Genomic DNA, 18,318 nt, shown 5'->3' with positions numbered 1-18,318 from the left:
AAATTCTGCTATGTCTAGCCTTAAGACAAAACAACTACGGCTCAAATAAACCGGCTTGCTTTCTTTTCTACTGGAAGTGAACGGGGGAAATCGGCTGGGTTAACCCCCAGGGCAGACACGGAGAAGGCCAAGGCACTGGGAGCGAAAGTGGAAAAACACAGAGGCCACGTAAACTGGTCTTTGCATAATGAGGAGTTAATTACTCGCCATCCCCCGAGGGGCCACAGCTTCGCACAGCAGCTCAGTCTAACCAAGTTGCTCTGCTTCACCCTCCTGCCCTGATGAGACAGCCTCAAGTTTCCCACCTCCTGCTTTCCTTTCTCAGTCTCCTTTAAAGCCGAGAGAAAGGGGGGATTTCCAAAGAATGCAGACTGAGTTGTCTGACCAGCCTATTCGCCCCCCAGGGATGGACAAACACCCAGCTGATCAAAAACCTGTGGGCCCCACTCAGCACCCCGCCCCAGGGCTGGCTTTAAAGCGAAGTCTTGAAAAACTGTCTTACTCTCTCATGTGAAAGCTAAACCACCTCATAATTAGTGACTAGTGAATGAGATGAAATTACAAGTCACGAACAATGATCAAGTGGGTCTGGGTTCCTTTTTCTGTAAACCGGGGACGATAGTCTTGTGAGGACTGCCTGGGCTGTCAGCTTCTCCACCCATCAGCAAGGAGGGAGCGCTTACACCTTGTGGGCGTGTTACGGACAGGGATTTGCCGGCCTCACGCCCCACGGCCATTCGCTCTAACCTCCTCAGGGGGTTGGGTTCTGGTCGACCTCAAGTATGAAGAAAGATGAAGTATGATGAAGACTTGCAAGCAAAGTGAGCACTTACACAACAGGTGGAGAAACAGCTGCCCCTCGAAAGGGGCAGGAGGCTTCTCCCAGGGCCTGCTGGGGCCCAGCAGACAGGGGTGACGCAGGAAGGGATCAGCAAGGCAGGGGAGTGGCGGAGGTGGATTTCCAAAGCTCAGGAGCTCCCACTGGGGCTTGTGAGGAGGCTTTCGGGTTCCTTCCTGGGTATCAGCGTGGACTTCTATTTTGAGGCTAGAGGACAGAGCACAGAATGCCAAAGCAGGAAGCTGGGGGTTCAGGGCTTAGCAGGCAGAACAGAAATGAGCAGAAGAAAAGGTGGAAGAAATGAAGGTAGAGGTTTCTGTCGGGGACTAGACGGTGTGCAATAGGCTATTGTGTTTTGTGGGACTCAGGAGGCCAATGAGCCCCGAGCATACTCTACATTTTTCTTCAAACCTTATTTCTAACAGAACAAAAGTGTATTGAAAAAATTGACCGATGATTATCAGTTTAAAACAAGAAACATAAAGTGTTAAATTCTCTTCCTAATCCAGTGTCCCACTTTCTCCTCCCATTTAAATACTAAACATAAAAAAATAAGCTTTCTATTTCATCAATTCCCAAGTGATAACTCATTTTTAAAAAGGTAAACACAAGTGGAGAATTAAAGAATTCAATGCCAAGAGAAAACCTGGTAGTTGAAAAGCTGGATTACCATATCACCTCTAGGCCTCTGGGCTAACATCAGGTGTAGCATCAGCTCTGACAATTGTAAAAACTGGGTTTCCACTTAGTTAATAATCCCAAGGGGGCCCAAGAACGGAAGACACTGCCGGTTCTATATTAGCGTGCGGCAAGCCGACTGCTTTAGCCACTGGAGACTAACCGATTAAAACAGGGGCTAAGAAGGACATGCCAAGTACACAGTCCTAACGCGGTCACAAACACGGCTTTATACACAGAACAAAAAGTGTCACTTCTCCACCCTCTCATGCCATTAGTCTTCTCAGTGTAAAGTTGTCCTCAGAGATTTTAGTAAGTTTCTAATCAAAAACTGTTACTTAAATTAGGATTTAAAATCAGCTATAAGACATCTAAAAATGTCATAAAACCAAAGAGTGTAAAACTTATTATTAAGAAAATCCTTCTTCTGGTCTTTTGGAACTAAGGCCACCGGTACTCAAGTTCCTTACCTAGCACATTCGTGTGATTATTTTTCTCAAAAATGGAGTCATTTGAGTTTGATTACCTGTGATAAGTAAAACCTATAAACAAGGTGTAATTTAAAATTTACAAGTAAGATTAAGCCCTGGCTGGTGTGGCTCAGTGGGGCCAGGGCAGGCCTGTGAACCAAAGGGTCACCAATGGTTTCGATTCCCAGTCAGGGCACGTACCTGGGTTGCAGGCCAGGTCCCCAGTAGGGGGCGTGCAAGAGGCAACTACACATTGATATTTCTCCCCCTCTCTTTCTCCCTCCTTTCCCTCCCTCTGAAAATAAATGAATAAACTTAAAAAAAAACAGTTAAAATTTTAAAAACTTTACTTTGTGAAATGCAAATGTTCCCGGAAACCCTGGATCTACGGAGAGCACATGCACCCTTTTGAATTAGTGGGGCAAAAGCAGTGGAAACAAGGGAATGGAACAGTTCGAGCTCGCCTGTGTCAGGGCTGGAACAGCTTCCAACCTGGAAGGGCAGTCACAGGTCGGCCCGCAGCTCCCCTCCATCCCCCGGGACCTCCCAGGAGCCCTCCAAGGACAGACGGAATAAAGCTGGCTTGCCCTTGGCTGACAAAAAGGCCTAAAATACTTTTCAGAGCTTAACATTTTCAAAACCCAAACAGTTTCCAAAACCAAAGCAGCCACTGAACAAAGGGCCAGCTTCAGCTGTTTTCAAAGCCAGCACTCCCAAGGCTCCCCGAGGAACCCCCTTGGCCCAGCACGGGCAGCCCACACCAGCTCAGAGGGGCCGAGTCCGACAGCCAGAGCCTGGGGGACATGCGGTCCGGGAGGCCCCCAGGTGGGGGCCAGGAGCAGAGAGAGGTTCCCAGGCCCGGCGTAAGCAAAAGTCCCGTGAGTGTGCCGTCTGGTAGGTGGCCGAGGCCTGGCTGTCTCTCTACTGCGCCCTCAGTCCCCCGAGGTCCACTCCCGTGGGGATAACTGCTGCACCACACACAGCGTTTGTAGAAGCGCAGGGCATGGGAAACTGCGGGATTGCACCAGCGGGACTCCAGCTTTGGCTCCCGCAGAGCCGCCCTGGAGCCTGTCCAAGGCCCTCCAGCTCCAGTCGGCACCTCCGTGTCCCCGGAGGAGGGCGCATGGCAAAGGAGAACCTGCGTTTTCTTAAAGGACAGGTCGGTGTCAACCAACACAAAAGCCTCCCGGGCTTGCCTCTGTGGTTGGAAAAACAAGTACATTACGCTTGCCTGACAGTGCAGTGGGTAACTATATAAACTTTGTACGTTAAGGAGTAAATGCTTCTCAAACAGCACAGACGATACATTCTAAGACCCTTAAAAGAAGTTATTTAAAAAGTCATACCTGAGTAAAAATGTTGTGTGTTTGGCTTAAAATCCACCTGGCATCGGCGTCCGGGGCCACCACCAGCTTCAAGGTCCCCACATACACGTCAGAACACAGGGTCCAGAAGTGCTGCTCCTGTAAACTGTACACTCCCTGCAGGTGCTGCACCTGGAACGCAAAGGGCGGGGGTAGCTCAGCGCCGGCACGAGGACCCCCAGCTCGCCACCCTCTCATCCCGGACCAGCTCCCAGCGGGTGCTCGGGGAACAGGAGCAGATGCCCACCCATCAGTGCCCACCCATCGGATCTGCAGGGCGGGCTGGGAGTGCTGGGGAATCTGCGCTTCCAAAGACAGCCGTCAGAGGACGAGTAGGGGCGCGGGTGGGCTAAGAAGCTAGGAAGACAACAGCAGAGTAAACTCAATGAAAGAAGAACGAAATAAAGGGCCGAAATCAGTGACCTGGGATTTACAAAGTGAGAGAATTCACAGGATCAAAACACTAGTTCTGTGCCACAATGAATGAGCGGGAGTCAGTGTTTTTTAGTGGGGGCTGCCCTCGCAAGGGACAGTTTTCACTGCACAACCGTCAGAATCTATGGGACCCCCCTCCCGCACCCTCAGGCCCCCGGGAGCTCGATGCCAGTGTGCACCGGTCCCCAAATTGTGTGACCACCACAAAGGAGGGGTGTCCCTGAGCTTTTCCACAGGCTCCTTAAGTCTCCACAGCCTTAGGCTGAGAACCACTGGCAAGACAAACTGACAGAGGTTTTAAAAATGGGAATACATAACTTAACATTACACAAAATGAAACAGGTTTCGAAAACCATGAGAAGGCGCACTGTGAATGCCATCTGCGTGCGTCGACACGGACGCACAGAACAGCACAGCTGGCAGAGTCCAGCCGCTCTCAGCTCCGCCGCTCCAGCCCATGTTGCCGGCCGGCGGGATGGGGTCTGGGGGACGGGGGTAGCCTATGAACTGGTCTGCGTCTCTCATTCTGCAGCCGGGTTCCTCCTCCACTCAGCATGTGTCGATCTGGGCACCCACCGTGGGTCCCAAGCTGCCACTTGGCTGCCCTAACTCCCCCGGCAGCTGCCCATCTTACCCGTACAGGGAACCCATGTCCCGAGGCCACCTCCTGTCCCACTGACTCCTCCCCTTGCTCCCTCCTCCTCACCACTGCAACAAGCCAGGCCCGCCCCTGTCTCCGGGACTTGCTGTCCCCACTGCCAGGAGTGCCCTGTCCTCCAGGTGTCTGCACCGGCCACTGGGGTCTCCACTCACAGACAGCACCTGCCCGTCAGCCCGCCTGCCGCTGCCCCGTCTGAACCGGAGATGCTCTCATTTCACCCCTGTGGCACACAGAACACACAGGACAGTGTGTATTTGCGTTCTTTATGGTGCTTGTTGTCCATCTGCTCCGGCAGAACTCAAGCTCCGCAAGGCAGGGGCTTACTTTTGCTCTTTCTTGTCTGTATCCTCAGCGCCTGAGACAGCGCCTGGCCCGGGTGGCACTCAGTCTGTTACACACGCGTAAATGGATGAAAACTCCATTCTGGCGCTAGCTTGCACAGCACACACTGACACTGGGACGACAGGGATCAGCGCGGTCCCTGCACAAGGAGGACATGCCAATTCACGCAGCGTCCCGTGCGGCCGTGGTCGTCACCTCACTCAATGCACATGTGCATTAAAACGCCCCACTGCACTCCTTGAGACACACACAATTTTCATTTATCACTTTTACTAAAGCTGGAGAAAATAAAATAGGAAAAAATGAAAAATGACAACAAAACCCCCAAATTTTGAAAATCTAGACAAAATGGCTGAATTTCTGGATATACAGAAAATGCCAGAAAACAACAAAAAGAGAAAATGTGCAAGGATCACTGAAAATTGAAAAGGAAATAAAAATTTTCTTTCATAAAGCCCCAGTCCCAGAGGGCAAACTTTCAAGGAACATATGACCTCTGTCTTAGTTTTTACAGAAAATAGGAAGGATTTTATTAGTAAGAAATGGCCCATTCGGTACATGGCCTTCATAGTAGTAAGAACTAGTCTCGACCCCTCCCCAACCAGATAAAGACAGCAAATCATGAGCTGGTTGCTCTGACAAGCTACATCTAACAGTGTATTAAAAATAACATATCGTGACCAAGCTGGGTTTATCCCAAAAGGGGAAGAACAGACACCAGAAACTCTACCACTATTATTCTTCAATAATAAAGAGGAAGAAGTGTAGTTATTTCGATTAAAACATTGTAATTCAACAGCTGTTTATGATTAGGGGAAAAATACTTAGAAGGACACTTCCTTAATAAAGCTGTCTACCGAAATGCACAGAAAGGGTCTGAAGAAGAAACATCAGGTAGACTCCTGAATTTCAGGAAAAAGACACAAATGCCCAGGTCACTGCTGTGACTACTCGCTCGCTACACGGATGGGGAGGGGACAGACTGTGACCGGTCAATACCCACAAGCTAAGAGAAAGGTTCCGCTCCTGTAAACAGCTCTTTATCAGGATCACGGCAGCTTAAAAAGGGACAGAGGCGACCCAGGGGAGGGGTTCACTGCAGCCCCTGGAAATGGTCACGGAGCTGGATGACCGCCCGAAGGTCAGAGGGGAGTCTTGCAACCAGACAGAAGTCTAGACCAAAAGAACAGTAAGATCTTTTTGGAATCTGTGATTTTCTGATAAGTAACGTACTTGGGTTGCTAGTGAAGATAAAGTTGAACTTACATCTATCAAAAACATTTATTTTTATCAGAATTTGATGAGTGGAGGCATCACTTTCCATACAGTCCAGGGCAGTGGGTGGGAAATGTGAGACAAAGCCCACTGTGCCCTTCTAAGCACTGCCTTTCCTGGGGCAGCAGTCAGGGTGGACGCTCCCTTCCTCTGGGGACAGACGATAGTGCTGGGACCTCACGTCCTCTACCTCTTCTCACTGCCACTGCCATGGAACGGTCCCCCCGAGTGTAGCTGCCGGCTGGCCACACAAGTCTCTGCGCGTCCTTAGAAATGGCACACAGGGACAGGATTTGGCCACCCAAAGCACAGGCAAAGGGGGCTTCCCACAGAGACGGGCTTTGCCTCTGCTCACGTTAAGGACTGTGGGGCAAGTGGGGCTTCAGATGGTGACCTGGGCTGCTGCTCTGCCCCAACGCACGGCAGGAGGGGGCAGGAGCTTTAGAGTCCGAGTGACGAGGGTCGGAATCCCGATTCAGCCACAGGCACCTGCGGCCTTGGAGGAGTGACAGTGTGACCACCGAGCCTGCACTGAGCCACTGTGGGCATGGGTAAGAGCGCACACGTCCTATGGACGCCGCTCCGTGCCGGGCCAGCCCGCGGGAGCCCATCGGTGCGGGCCCTTTCTCCCCACAGGCAGCCGACTGCTCCTGCTCCAATGGGCCTCACCGCACTTTCCCAGACCCCAGAAGTCCATGTCACCCCTTCTTTCTCCGCTGGCCTCCTCATGTCTCTGCATGACACTGCCTTGTAAGTCCTCGAGAAAATGGAGGCACCCAGAAAATCCCTTCTCCTGTCCCCGAACCCGCCCGTCACCTGACCCGTGGCAGCACATCCCGCCGTCCCTGGAGGATACATACCCCTGGACGTCCCTGCAGGGAGTCCCGCAGAGTGCTGTGGGCCTGTCCCTCTCCCCTGCTCCAGAACAGCCCTCCTTCAGTCACCCCCCTCAGGACCACATCACCAGTGTTCCTCACTCAGTGAGCGGTTCTCTCAGTACCAGCCGGGCTCCAGAACCTCGCACACTGCCAGGCTTCAGCTCCCTAACCTCCCCCCCCCTCCACCCATCCTGGCTCCCCACCTGAGCCTGAACCTGGAGTTACAGCCCTAAGGTTTTAAACCCACTGACCTGCTGATGATGCCAAACCCCTTTTAGTCCTCCTCTTTCCCTGAAACGCCGGGGTGCCTACCCAACTACTTCCCGGCCCGGTCCCCTAGCAGCACAGCCAGCATTCCAACCCTAACGAGCCCGGCACAGAGCCCCAGATCAGGGGGATGTTTCTGTCCCCAAACCTGCACCAACGCAGCCTCCGTGGGAACCAGCGGTGCCGGTGGTGTGAGTGGACACCTCTCCTCCCCTCCCGATACACTCTGTCTCCAAAACGCACCCAAAACGGCTCCTTTTCTCCCTTTTCCCCGAGACCACCGGAGTCTCAGTGGTCCGCGTAGACGACAACAGCCTCGAAAGTGGTTTTCTCTGTGTTCATTCCCCCTAGCAAGCAGGATACTTTCGCAGAAACACTTTAAAACACTGTACAGCGCTCTTCTTGCCCAGAAGCTTTCTGCCGCTCCCCATTTCATTAGAACTAAATCCGACCTCTCCGCAAGACCCAGGGCTCTGCGTGACCGGGCCCTGCCTCTCCCTCTGGCCTTCCAGCTGCCCCTCCCTTGGTGGGCTCCGCTTCAGCCACTCGGCCTTTTTCCCTGTTCCTCACACACGCTCCGATCAGCCCCCCACAGAACTTCTGCATCACCAGTCCCCTCCGCCTGGTGCACTGTTCTCCAGGAGCTTCATCCATCTGGCTCCGTCTTGCCATCGAGATTTCAAGGTCCCTGACTGTGACTTCCTCCGAGGCAGCCTTTCCTGTCCACCACTTCGCTTTATTCTATCACAGTAATTATCAGGGATATTTCACTTACTGCTTCCTTCTTTAGCGCCTGCGTTTCCCACTGGGCACAGCGCTTTGAGGACAGAGACGCTGCCTGTGTCCTGTACTGTTACCTCCTCAGCACCTGAGTGGGCTGTGTGGCACACAGCGGCAGCTCGAAGGGAAAAACTGAATAGATGCTTCTACCTTCTGCTATTCGTCTCTGCATTTTTACAAGAACTGCAGTATTTCTAGACAAGGACAATTTCTATCGCATTTTGTTTGCAGAGTTCCACATTTTCCGATGACTTTGTCCTGGTTCGTGCAAGCGGCGCTCACGGTCAGCGTGCAGTCCTGGAGGAAGACTAAATTACACATGCGGGCTACCCAACTCCCCCAGGCTGCAAGCCCCGACAGTGTGGAAGCACCACGCAACCCAATGGTTTGGAAGTTTTGGAACTTACCCTCTGATAGCACTGAGGCAGAATATTTTCCAACAAAGGAGGAGTTCTCTGCATTAATATTCCAACAGACTCTTTTAAAAGAGGAATAACACTAAAGAGAAGGAAGACATCGAGTTTATTAAAGCCACATTCTGACAATCCCGTCCTGCAACAAAGTAATAACATACCTCCCCGGACTAGAATATAACAAGATTTATCAGAATAATATGAGGAAGAGAATCTAGTCATTGTTGCAGTTTTTACATGTGATCAATAAATTATCTAAAATAAAAGAGTTAGATCAATGCATCAATGCCCAGTATGCAACACTAAACTTCCATTACTGAACAGTTCTGGAGCATCTAAAAATCTAAACACAGCAGCCATTCAATTGTTATTTAAAACAGACTTCAAATAAAAATAAAATAGACTTCAGATGGCCAGAATCTTCCAAGGTAATGCAAAAGCATATCATGACCACCTAACCGGTCCTTAACAATGATCACAAACTTCATACACTCAGCTGAAGAGTACTGTTGAGGAAAATACAAAAACAATTAATATGGTACATGTTAGTCCAGGCGTTTAATATTTCTCCAACCAATTCCGTGTGTCTTCTTTCCGGACTTAGACTGCACAGAAGCCTGGATATAACCACGCATCTGGTGACTCCACGCGGCAGCCACAGGGCCAGTCCTCAGGAACTGCTGCCTCAGCCATTTAGGTGACTAAGCACCTGGGGACGGTGGTGGGTGGTGAGGGGCTCGAATCCAGCAGTTTCCTAAACTGGCGGCACGTCCGGTCCACCTGAGGGTCTTGTTGGTTTTTGGTTCTGACAGCAGATCAGAACCTTCAGGGGAGGCCGAGGCACCCCAGGAGTCGGGGGAGTCGGGGGACACAGCTTCGGTACACTGCGTGGCTTAAGGCAGCGCTCCCTTCTAAACTCGCAGATCTCAGTGTTTCCAAAGGAAACCCCCTCCCGAGTTCAGCTGCAGGAGACAGAGATAAAAGGAGCGTGCGCCCTTCCAGGAAGGTCCACGTTGAAGCATACCTTAAGGAGCCCACAATAAATACCTGCCGGTTAAGTGAATGAAAGATCTTATGCAGATACCAGATGTTTCAGACTCAGGATTAAAGAGAGGAAAACGTCCGGGGAGCAATCAGGAGACGGCTCTCACACTCTAGGGGCGCAGTGCTAAGGACCTGGGGGAGGCCCCAGTGGGGACGAAGAGGAGAACTGAGCAGACGTCCAGATACACGGCTGCTGCATGACTGGCGTAGAGAAGAAACAGTGAAGGCACGTCAAGGACCGGCCTGGCGGACTAGAGTCTGCAGGGGCGGCAGGACGAAGATGAGAAGCTCCACGTGGGCAGGGGTTTAAGTCCCACTCAAGAGAAAATGCCCTTCGGTCAGGGAGTGATTTAAGAGCCAAGAATAATCCCACGGCACCCTGAATTCCTTCTTTTCCCTTAAATCCCCCGTGGCCCTAAGTGGCCCAGTTCTCACGATTCAACACCCTAGCCACTCTGTCACTGGTCCCCTGCCCGTCTGTCACGCACATCTAGGACAGCCTCTCCACCTTCACCGAGTTCTGCCATCAGCCCCTCAGGGGTCCCTCCGCTCCAGTCTCATCTTCCCGAGTCCGCCGCGACAGCCGCTTCCAAGACGGTTCCCTTGACCCCTGCGCCCCAGGATTCACCTCTCCCCCTGGAGTGTGGGTTGGACCAGTCGGTGACTCACTGCTAACGAATATGGTGACAGTGATGAGATGTCACTCCTAAGATGAGGTTAAGACTCTGGCTCCCATCTCGTTCGCCCTCCTCTCTTGCTTTCACACATGCGGGCTCATGGCCGCCATGCTGTGAGCTGTCTTACGGGGGCCCAGGGCAAGGAACTGGGGGATGCTCTGCACAGGAAGTGAGACCCTCCGTCCAGGAGGCCAACCAAAATCCAATACTATCAACAACCACGTCAGTGAACTTGGAAGTGGATTCTCCCCCAGATGAGCCCTGGCTGACAGCAGGGTCACCGCTGTGGGAGAGGCCCTGGGCCCGAGAGCCCAGCTAGCCATGCCCAGGTCCCTGAACCAGGGCCAACCGTGAGAGGGGAGCATGTGTTATTGTAGCTGCTGGGTTTCTGTTAACTTGTTATGCGTCCATAGTAACAAACACAAGCACTCTTTATAAAACTGTTAGACTAATCTGTCTGAAGTCAGTGTCTGGGCCTCTCCCTTCCCCATTACAAAAATCTGTTACAAGCTCCCGAGTATGAGGATTAAGTGTAAGCTCTGTAACTTGGCATATGTTTGGATCTGGGCCCCTAGCTTCACCTCCCACCCTCCGCACTTCACATTTTAAGCTCCGAACAGAAGCGCACTTGTACTTCACTTTCCTGCTTTGACTCAGCTGTAACCTCTGCCTAGAAAGTCCCTACACTGCCCTTTAATCTGATTTCTATTCCTCCTTTAACATCTCAAGTGTCACGCCTTTTAGGGCACTTTTCCTGATCCCGCACTGTCCTTGAAAGTGTCTGAAGTGTCCTCTTGTGCCCCTATGGAATGTCTGGAGGAAAACTGGTCAGCTGGAAGAGGGGTTCAGGGTCTGACAGCGACGCAGCCCCGGCCCTTCCTTCCCCTGGCCTGAACAGCGGTTCCTGACTGACGCTGGTGTAGGACACAAGCAAAGAAAGCCAAGGCGGGGACGAATCAGGTGCAATCCAACCAAGAAAACGGTGCTCAAGAAGAGTTCCCCCAGAATAACTATGAGAATAAGAAAAAGGTGTTTTTTTCCCATGTGCCTCTCAAATTTAGCTATTTTGATAGCTTCTCTAATGTTTACCCCAAGGATCTGCCAACACCACCTGGAGATGCCCGACGTGGAAAACGCACTCAAATGACAACCGAGATCCTTGGGCCCTGCCGCTGCCACCAAACAGCTGGGACAGCTCGTCCGACCTTCGGTCTGGACATCCACAAAACGGGGCCGCGGACTCAGTATCCAGGCAATTGCTTCCACCTTTATGTTTCATTCAATAAAAATAAGTAAATAAATGGTCCAATTATGAGGACTACTAGAGAGAGAATATATTTGGGAATGAAAGAAAATGCAAGTTGCTTTGCTATACTAGAACGTGCACACGCACAGTCGAGCCCCCAGAGGAGGTGAGCTGCACCGGGAAAACGGATGTAGTCCATCTCTAGTCAGGTAACCCTGCAAATGAATTCACTGTGCAGCCAACACGCAGAAACAATTACTACGCGCTGTGCTGTGCTCTGCTTGGCACCCAGCTTTCTAGACCCCGATGGCACCACACTCCAGAGCTGTGGGAGTGGAGTCCAGAAGCACCCCGAGGACACAGCCAGTGAATGGGGAAACTAGAATGGTACCAGGTCTTTTGACTTCAAATTCAACTTTAAAAAGTTCAAGCCCACAAAAATTCATCGTATGCCTACCATGTGCCAAGCAGGTGCTAGGCACTGGAAAAAAAATAATAAATAACATGCAATACCTTACTTGCAAGGATTTCCTAACTATTGGAAAAGCCCAGAGTGAGGCCAATGGAAATCAGGCAGCAAATGTTATCTAGGACCTGCCATGTGGACCAATTAACTCAAAACAACTATACATCATGCCTTTATCCATTTTCATTTCTCACAAATGTTGGTGAACGGCTTTATTCATTAGTAGGTTGGTGACTTACTTTCAAATAGGCCCCTGAAAATGAAGACGTGTGGGGAAAAGGGACAAAAGAGAGCACGCACGCCGCTGCAGTAGAGGCGTGCAGCACGCGTGATCACGTCGCTAAAGCAACACGCGTGAAGGGCCCTTCTGCGAGTGACTTACTCGCAGTGACCCTCCCCATCAGCCAGAGAACACCGGGAACATTCCCCCAGAACAGCCTCTGCACACCACCCACACCCAGTCCAACTGAAACGTGCGCACTCCACGTGCTGCCTCCCGAAGTCTACTGCTGGCGCGTCCCTGGTCTCCTGAAGTCCCCTCTCCCAGGTGGCCCTCAGACTGAGGGTTCCAGAACTGGCGGGAAAGTTCCATGATCGCAGATGGCACACTACTGGGGCTAGCCAGGAACTTACCACTCATTTCCACGCTCAATTCAAGGACCATAATGCCGAGAAACATTTCAATCAAGTAATGTCAGAAGCAACCTTTCATCTCAAATAACTAAGTAAAAGACATCATAACCAACGTGAGGAAATAATATAGGGAGAGTGCACCTTTTTTAGTAAGGGTCCGATGAGGTTTTTACCGATTTTGCTACCCTAGAACATTTGGAATGGTTGCCTCTTTAGGCTGAATTTTAATAACATGTTTACATTCAATAGCAGCACACATGTCACCGGAGCACACGGATGCGCCACACTCCGCTTCTCCAATCAGAACTTTCAAAGGAGCGAGAGCTCCAGCTGTGCCCAGGCTGCGGTGCTGCGGTGGGGGGAGAGGGCGCTCGCCACATCACCCGGTGGAGTGCCATTGAGAACCAAGGTCAATTTCTGTAATAATTTCAAAGGTCACAAAAAATGTAAAAGAAACCTGCAGAGACCCTACTCTTTTGCCTTGTAAAACCGTGTTTGGCTCAGGAGTTGTCCATACTTTTCTGATTAACTGTTATAAAGGGGAATCACAAAACAGACTGGAGCACGACTCTCCCTACCCATAATGAAAGGATACGGGAAAAGACAAACGCAGCAAATTCCAGACTGAGCTCAGACTCCGAGCTGCGCCCAAGCCCCAAAAGTAAGCATTTGGAAACAATTAGAGGCTCGCTTCTGGTTGACCAACTCAATTCTAGCTGTAACAATGAGACACCATTTTCCTAGCATATATAAGAAGGAATGAGTCATTTGCTGTATGAGTTTACCAGCAAAGCAGGGTAAGGACTTTATTCTTCAAAAGCTGGGGTAAATCAAATTTATAATCATGTGATCATAAACATAAATGTACATGTGAAAGCTTAAATCCGAGCAGATTAAATAAGCAAGTTAGTTATTATTCTTTATTGCCAGTAACTGCAAATGAAAACATATTCAAATCTGACTTCAAAAGCAGCTTTTAGTGAGTCTCACCATTTCAACAGTAAATAAAAAGGGTATACATTATGAAACTCTTGAAGAACATCAGACTAGGGATAATCATGATGCTTAACAATAAAAAAACTTCCGGGCTGGAACTACTACTTGGATCTGAGAGTAAATATCCATTAATAATAACTGAAACATAATTACTACTTCAACTTTTCGAACTGGCTTGTGAGCTAATTCTTCCTGCACATTATCAGTGGTTCTTACAATATACAAATACAGAGAAAGATAGCCAGCTTTACTCTTTAAAACAGCAAATAAATTTGAAGACCTGGTATATGTCATATACTCCAAAATGTTCAGTGGACAAAAGAGCAAAGATAGCCGACCCAAACAGCAGCGTATTCTACGTCAGACACGGCAGTCCTGTGGCAGCTGTAAATGTGTGGCCCCGTTTGCATGAATACAAGTATGCTCCGTGGCAGCGAGCAACTAATTACCCATTTTCCCAGTGTTTCATGGCCTCATATAGACCAGATAACCCAAACCACCGGGCCTGTGGTGCACCTTACAATTATACTGAGTTTCCAAAACCTATGGTTTCAATCGACGCATCTTTACAGAGAAGCTACTTCCCTCAATAATGGGAATCGGAAGATACCCTCAAACACCTCTAGAACTGGGGGCCAAAGTCATGGAAAGGTCACCCTTTTCCTGAAACTTCTGGAACTCAGTTGTAACCCTTAATGCATCTGGTCTTTAAACCGAAAGCATTAGTAAGTAATGTCAAATGAGTAAATAATTAGTAACATCTTTGATTAGACAACACTTAATAATTTTTAAAGTGCTTTCGTGCATTTTTTCTAATTTCATCCTTGCAACAACCTTCAGTAACCTTAAGAAAATGTTGGAATCACAGACGCAGGCATCATGATGAGAGATCGTTGAGGCCAACCCCCTCCTTTTACGGAAGAGGAAATCTGAGCTCTCAGAGATCAGGGCACAGTGCTGGCTGTTGTGTGCCGGGAAGGGGCGGTGCTGGGATGCCCACCCCAAGGCGCGCGCTCTCGGCCCTACACGGGGGTGTCTCATCTCAACTAAGTCCTCTGGAGTCAGAGATCACGCCGCGCATTCTTTTTATTCCTAGCGCCCAGCACAGGGCTTGGAATATAATAAGCACCTGACACATGTCTCCTGAACGGATCTATTTTAAAATTTCAAACACTAGTAGAAGATTATTAAAATATACAACAGCTCTTGTCTGACATGACTTTCAACCCTGCACAGTAATAGCTAAATGGCAAAAGGGTTTTATCCTCTGTGCAAGCAGGTACAGGTGAGAAAGAACTGTATGTGCTCGGGCAGCAGCACGCAGCGTCCCAATTCCTGGTGCACAGTTTATTACCTCAGCAGAAGCTCTTGCGGCATCCCCACGCCTAAGACGCTAAAGTCACACCGGCAATGTAAGTGAAGAAAATGAAGGGATCTCACATGTGCCCGTGAAGAAGGACGGTGCAGACAAAGGAGAAAATGAGTGGGACTCGCACTAACACGCCGCCAGCGGGAGGCAGACCGGAAAGAGACGGTGGGAGCGATGCGGTGAGAGGGCCCGGAGCTCCAGAGACCTGCAGATTTCTGAAGGCAGACTGCACGGGACGCAGCGCGCTACTTACTGTTCGTGCTTCGAGACCTCCATTCCGAAAAGCACCCGAGTGAAGAAATAGGACTTTATTTACAGAAACCAGATGGGACTCAAGAAAACTGCCGAAATCAAATTAATTATTATCTGGCAGCTTCTGTGATCACGAGTTGTAGTTTCTTCGTTGGTCAATGTTGTTGACCTAAAAATCCCAACTCTGGGTTATTTTTTATTGTTTTTCTATTCTGCATTTCATTTATCCACTCCAATCTTTGTTTCCTTCCTTTTGATGACTTCCAGTTGTTTGGGCTTTTTTTTAGTTTCTTAAGGTATAAAGTTAGGTTGTTGTTTGAGATCGTTATTCCTTTCTCTTTCTTTCTTTTTGAGAATTTTTATGAGTGTATTTGAGCCAAAACTGACAATTGCCAGGAAGCAAGATTTCAAATGCTCCTTTAAAAAACTACAGGCAGAAAATGCAGACAACTGTAATTGAACAATAAAAAAAAAAAAAATGCAGGCCTCGTTACTATGAGCTTTCCTCTTAGTGCTGCTTTCACTGCATCCCACACACGCACCTCGCACGTTTGCCATTAGATACTTTCTAAGTCCCTGTGCAATTTCTTCAGGGCCCAGTGGGTGTTAGAGTGTGGTGTTTAATTTCCACATATTTTTGGATTTCTATTTTCCTTCTACTGTTGATTCTTAGTTTGATTCCAGCTATGGTCAGTAAAGATATTTTGTATCATTTCAATTTTTTAAAATTTGTTAGGACTTTTTCTGTGACCTGACATGCAGTCCTTTGGGGAGAAGATTCCATGTGCTTGGGAAGAATGTGTGTTCTGCTGTTGTTGGGTGGCTGGGTCTGTTAGGCCCCACTGGCCTGATGTGGTTCCAGTCTCTCTTTCCTTACTGATCCTCTGTCTGACTGACTGACTTCCTGGTTGCTCTACCCATCACTGGAAGTGGGATACTGAAACCTCCTACTATTACTGGGCTGCTTCCTGTTTCCTCCCTTCTGCCAGTGTTTGCTTCGTACATTTGGGTGTTCTAATGTTAGGTGAATGTAGTTATAGTTGCTATATATATTTATAAAGGCCAATGAAAGGTGAATTGATCTTCTTATCCTTACATAATGTCCCTTGTGTCTCACAGAACAGTTTTTGTCTAATGAAAGCATGGCCACTGCTGCTCCCTTTAGGGTCCTGCGTGTGCGGAATATTTTTCCCTCCCTTTTACTTTTCATCTACGTGAATCCTTAGATAAAGTGCATCTCTTATACACAGAATTAAGCTGGACCTTTATTATTTAAATCCATTCAGCCAGTCTGTCTTTTAATTAGTGCGTTTAATCCATTGATATGGAATTACTCATGTGAAGGGCTTACTATTGCCATTTTGTTAACTGGTTTCCATGGGTCTGGGGGCTTTCTGTGTCTCTCCCTCCTCTTGCTGTCTTCCCTTGTGCTTCACTGATTTTTTTTTTTATAGTGACATGTTTTGATTCCTTTCTCATTCCCCTTTGTATGTATTCTAAAAATGTTTTCTTTGTAGCTATCATTGATGTGACAAGTTGCTTTTCTCTTGCTGCTTTCAAGATTCTCACTTTATATTTGATTTTTAATAGTTAGGGTGTGACTCAGTGTAGGTCTCTTTATGTTACCTTAGCTGAAATTCTTTAGTTTCTTAAATTTGTTTATCCACTTTTTCTTCTTAGATTTGAGAAAGTTTGGGCCATAATTTTTCAAATAGGTTCTATGCCCCTTTCTTGGTTCCTTTACTTTCTGGGACTCCCATAATACATATGTTGTTCTGCTTGTCCATAAATACCTCTGGCTCTCTTCTCCTCATTTTCTTCTTTTTCTCCTCTGCCTTGGTAATTCTGTAAGTCCCATATTCAAATTCAATGATTCTTCTGCCTGGTCAGATCTGCTGTTGAGTCCCTCCAGGAAAATTTTCAATTCAGTCACTATTCTTCTTCAGTTCCAGAATTTGTTTGTCTCTCCTCAATAGTTCCTACCTCTGTTGCTATTCTCATTTTGTTCGTGTATCATTTTTCTGATTTTGTTTAGTGTATGCACTTTCTTTTAATTAAGTGGACATCCTTAGGATGGTAATTTTGAATCCTTTATCTAGCTATTCATATGTCTCCTTTTTGTAGGTTTGGTTTCTGGAGATCAAATCATCACCTGTAAACGTGTCATAGTTGGCAGTTTCTTTGTGTTTCGTATTTTTTATTGTTTGGATTTCAGTATCGGAGGAATCAGCCACCACTCTGGACTTTGTGGTCTGCTTTCACACTGGCACGTCTTTCTCTACACAGCGTGGCTGGGATTCTGAAGACCTCTCAAGTCTTGCCTGGGTATGCATCCTCTCTGGGCCTGGGCATGTGATCTGCCCTTCACAGGGTTTGCTGGCTTCCATAGGAGCTCTTCCTGGCATCTGCAGTAAAGCACAGTGCGGGGGGGCCACCTACTGTTTGGCTGTGGTACTGCCAGCTCTAATGCACCCTTGATGTCTTTGTTCTCCAATGCCCAAATTGCCTCCTGTCCCTGTCAAGGCAGTAGGTCCTCAAATGATGCCCTATTGTTCACTGTCATTTCATTGTAACACTGATGAGATGCTGTGGAAACTTAACTCTTGTTTGTATCAGTTAGCCTGAGGTAAACAACTGGCTTCATTACACATGCTTCTGCTTCAAGTCTCAGTTTCCAAGAACCTATCAACAAGGGTCAGTGAGGACTTGCTGTACTTGGATACAGCAAGACCGACACCAGTCTCTCAAGCAGGCCCCCTAATAGCCCGCTGGAGGTAGGCTCAAGTCCTCTCCCTGCCCAGGGAGGAGACAGGAGCTGGGGTGGAAGCCGCCATCACGGGAGAGTGGGAAGTGTCGTGAATTTTCCATCATACAGCTGGTTCCCCACTAACCTGGGGTGCAAACACCTGTTAACTGGCTTCTGCACTTTTCACAGAGGTACTCTGTCAGTTTGCTGTGTTAATCTGTCTCCACAGGAGAAAAAGACTCGGGGCTTCCTAGTTCGCCCCCTGGCCGGTGCCGTCCCCTCACTGGTTCTGCAGGACTGCATACAACTCCCCGGGGAATGGACACTGGCCTTTCCGACCACGGTGAACGAAGCCACAAGAATGGCCTTATTTATACATCCTCTTCCATTTTTGCCATGTTGTCCTTAGGCTACATTCCTGGAAGGGCACTGTTGAATCAAAGTAAATGCGCGTTCATACTAGATGTTGTCAAAGCTCTCTCCACAGA

The 18,318-nt window shown here is 48.8% G+C and overlaps 1 protein-coding gene across 3 annotated transcripts in view; it reads right to left on the bottom strand.

Moving 5' to 3' along the window:
• The window catches only part of SLC30A7 (solute carrier family 30 member 7), a 54,176-nt gene that overhangs the window by 8,804 nt on the left and 27,054 nt on the right, over nucleotides 1–18,318 (bottom strand). For all 3 annotated transcript variants that reach the window (XM_024570611.3, XM_045203327.2, XM_045203328.2), the window contains exons 9-10: nucleotides 8,396–8,486; nucleotides 3,333–3,482 (exon numbers count right to left, since the gene is read on the bottom strand). In XM_024570611.3, coding sequence (XP_024426379.1) covers nucleotides 3,333–3,482; nucleotides 8,396–8,486 — 241 coding nt within the window. The remainder of the gene's footprint in view (nucleotides 1–3,332; nucleotides 3,483–8,395; nucleotides 8,487–18,318) is intronic.

This window comes from Desmodus rotundus, chromosome 12 (assembly GCF_022682495.2).
Source record: "Desmodus rotundus isolate HL8 chromosome 12, HLdesRot8A.1, whole genome shotgun sequence".
In the NCBI taxonomy this organism is placed as follows: domain Eukaryota; kingdom Metazoa; phylum Chordata; class Mammalia; order Chiroptera; family Phyllostomidae; genus Desmodus; species Desmodus rotundus.
Note: the sequence above shows the minus strand (reverse complement) of the source record. Positions and strands in the feature narration are given on the sequence as shown.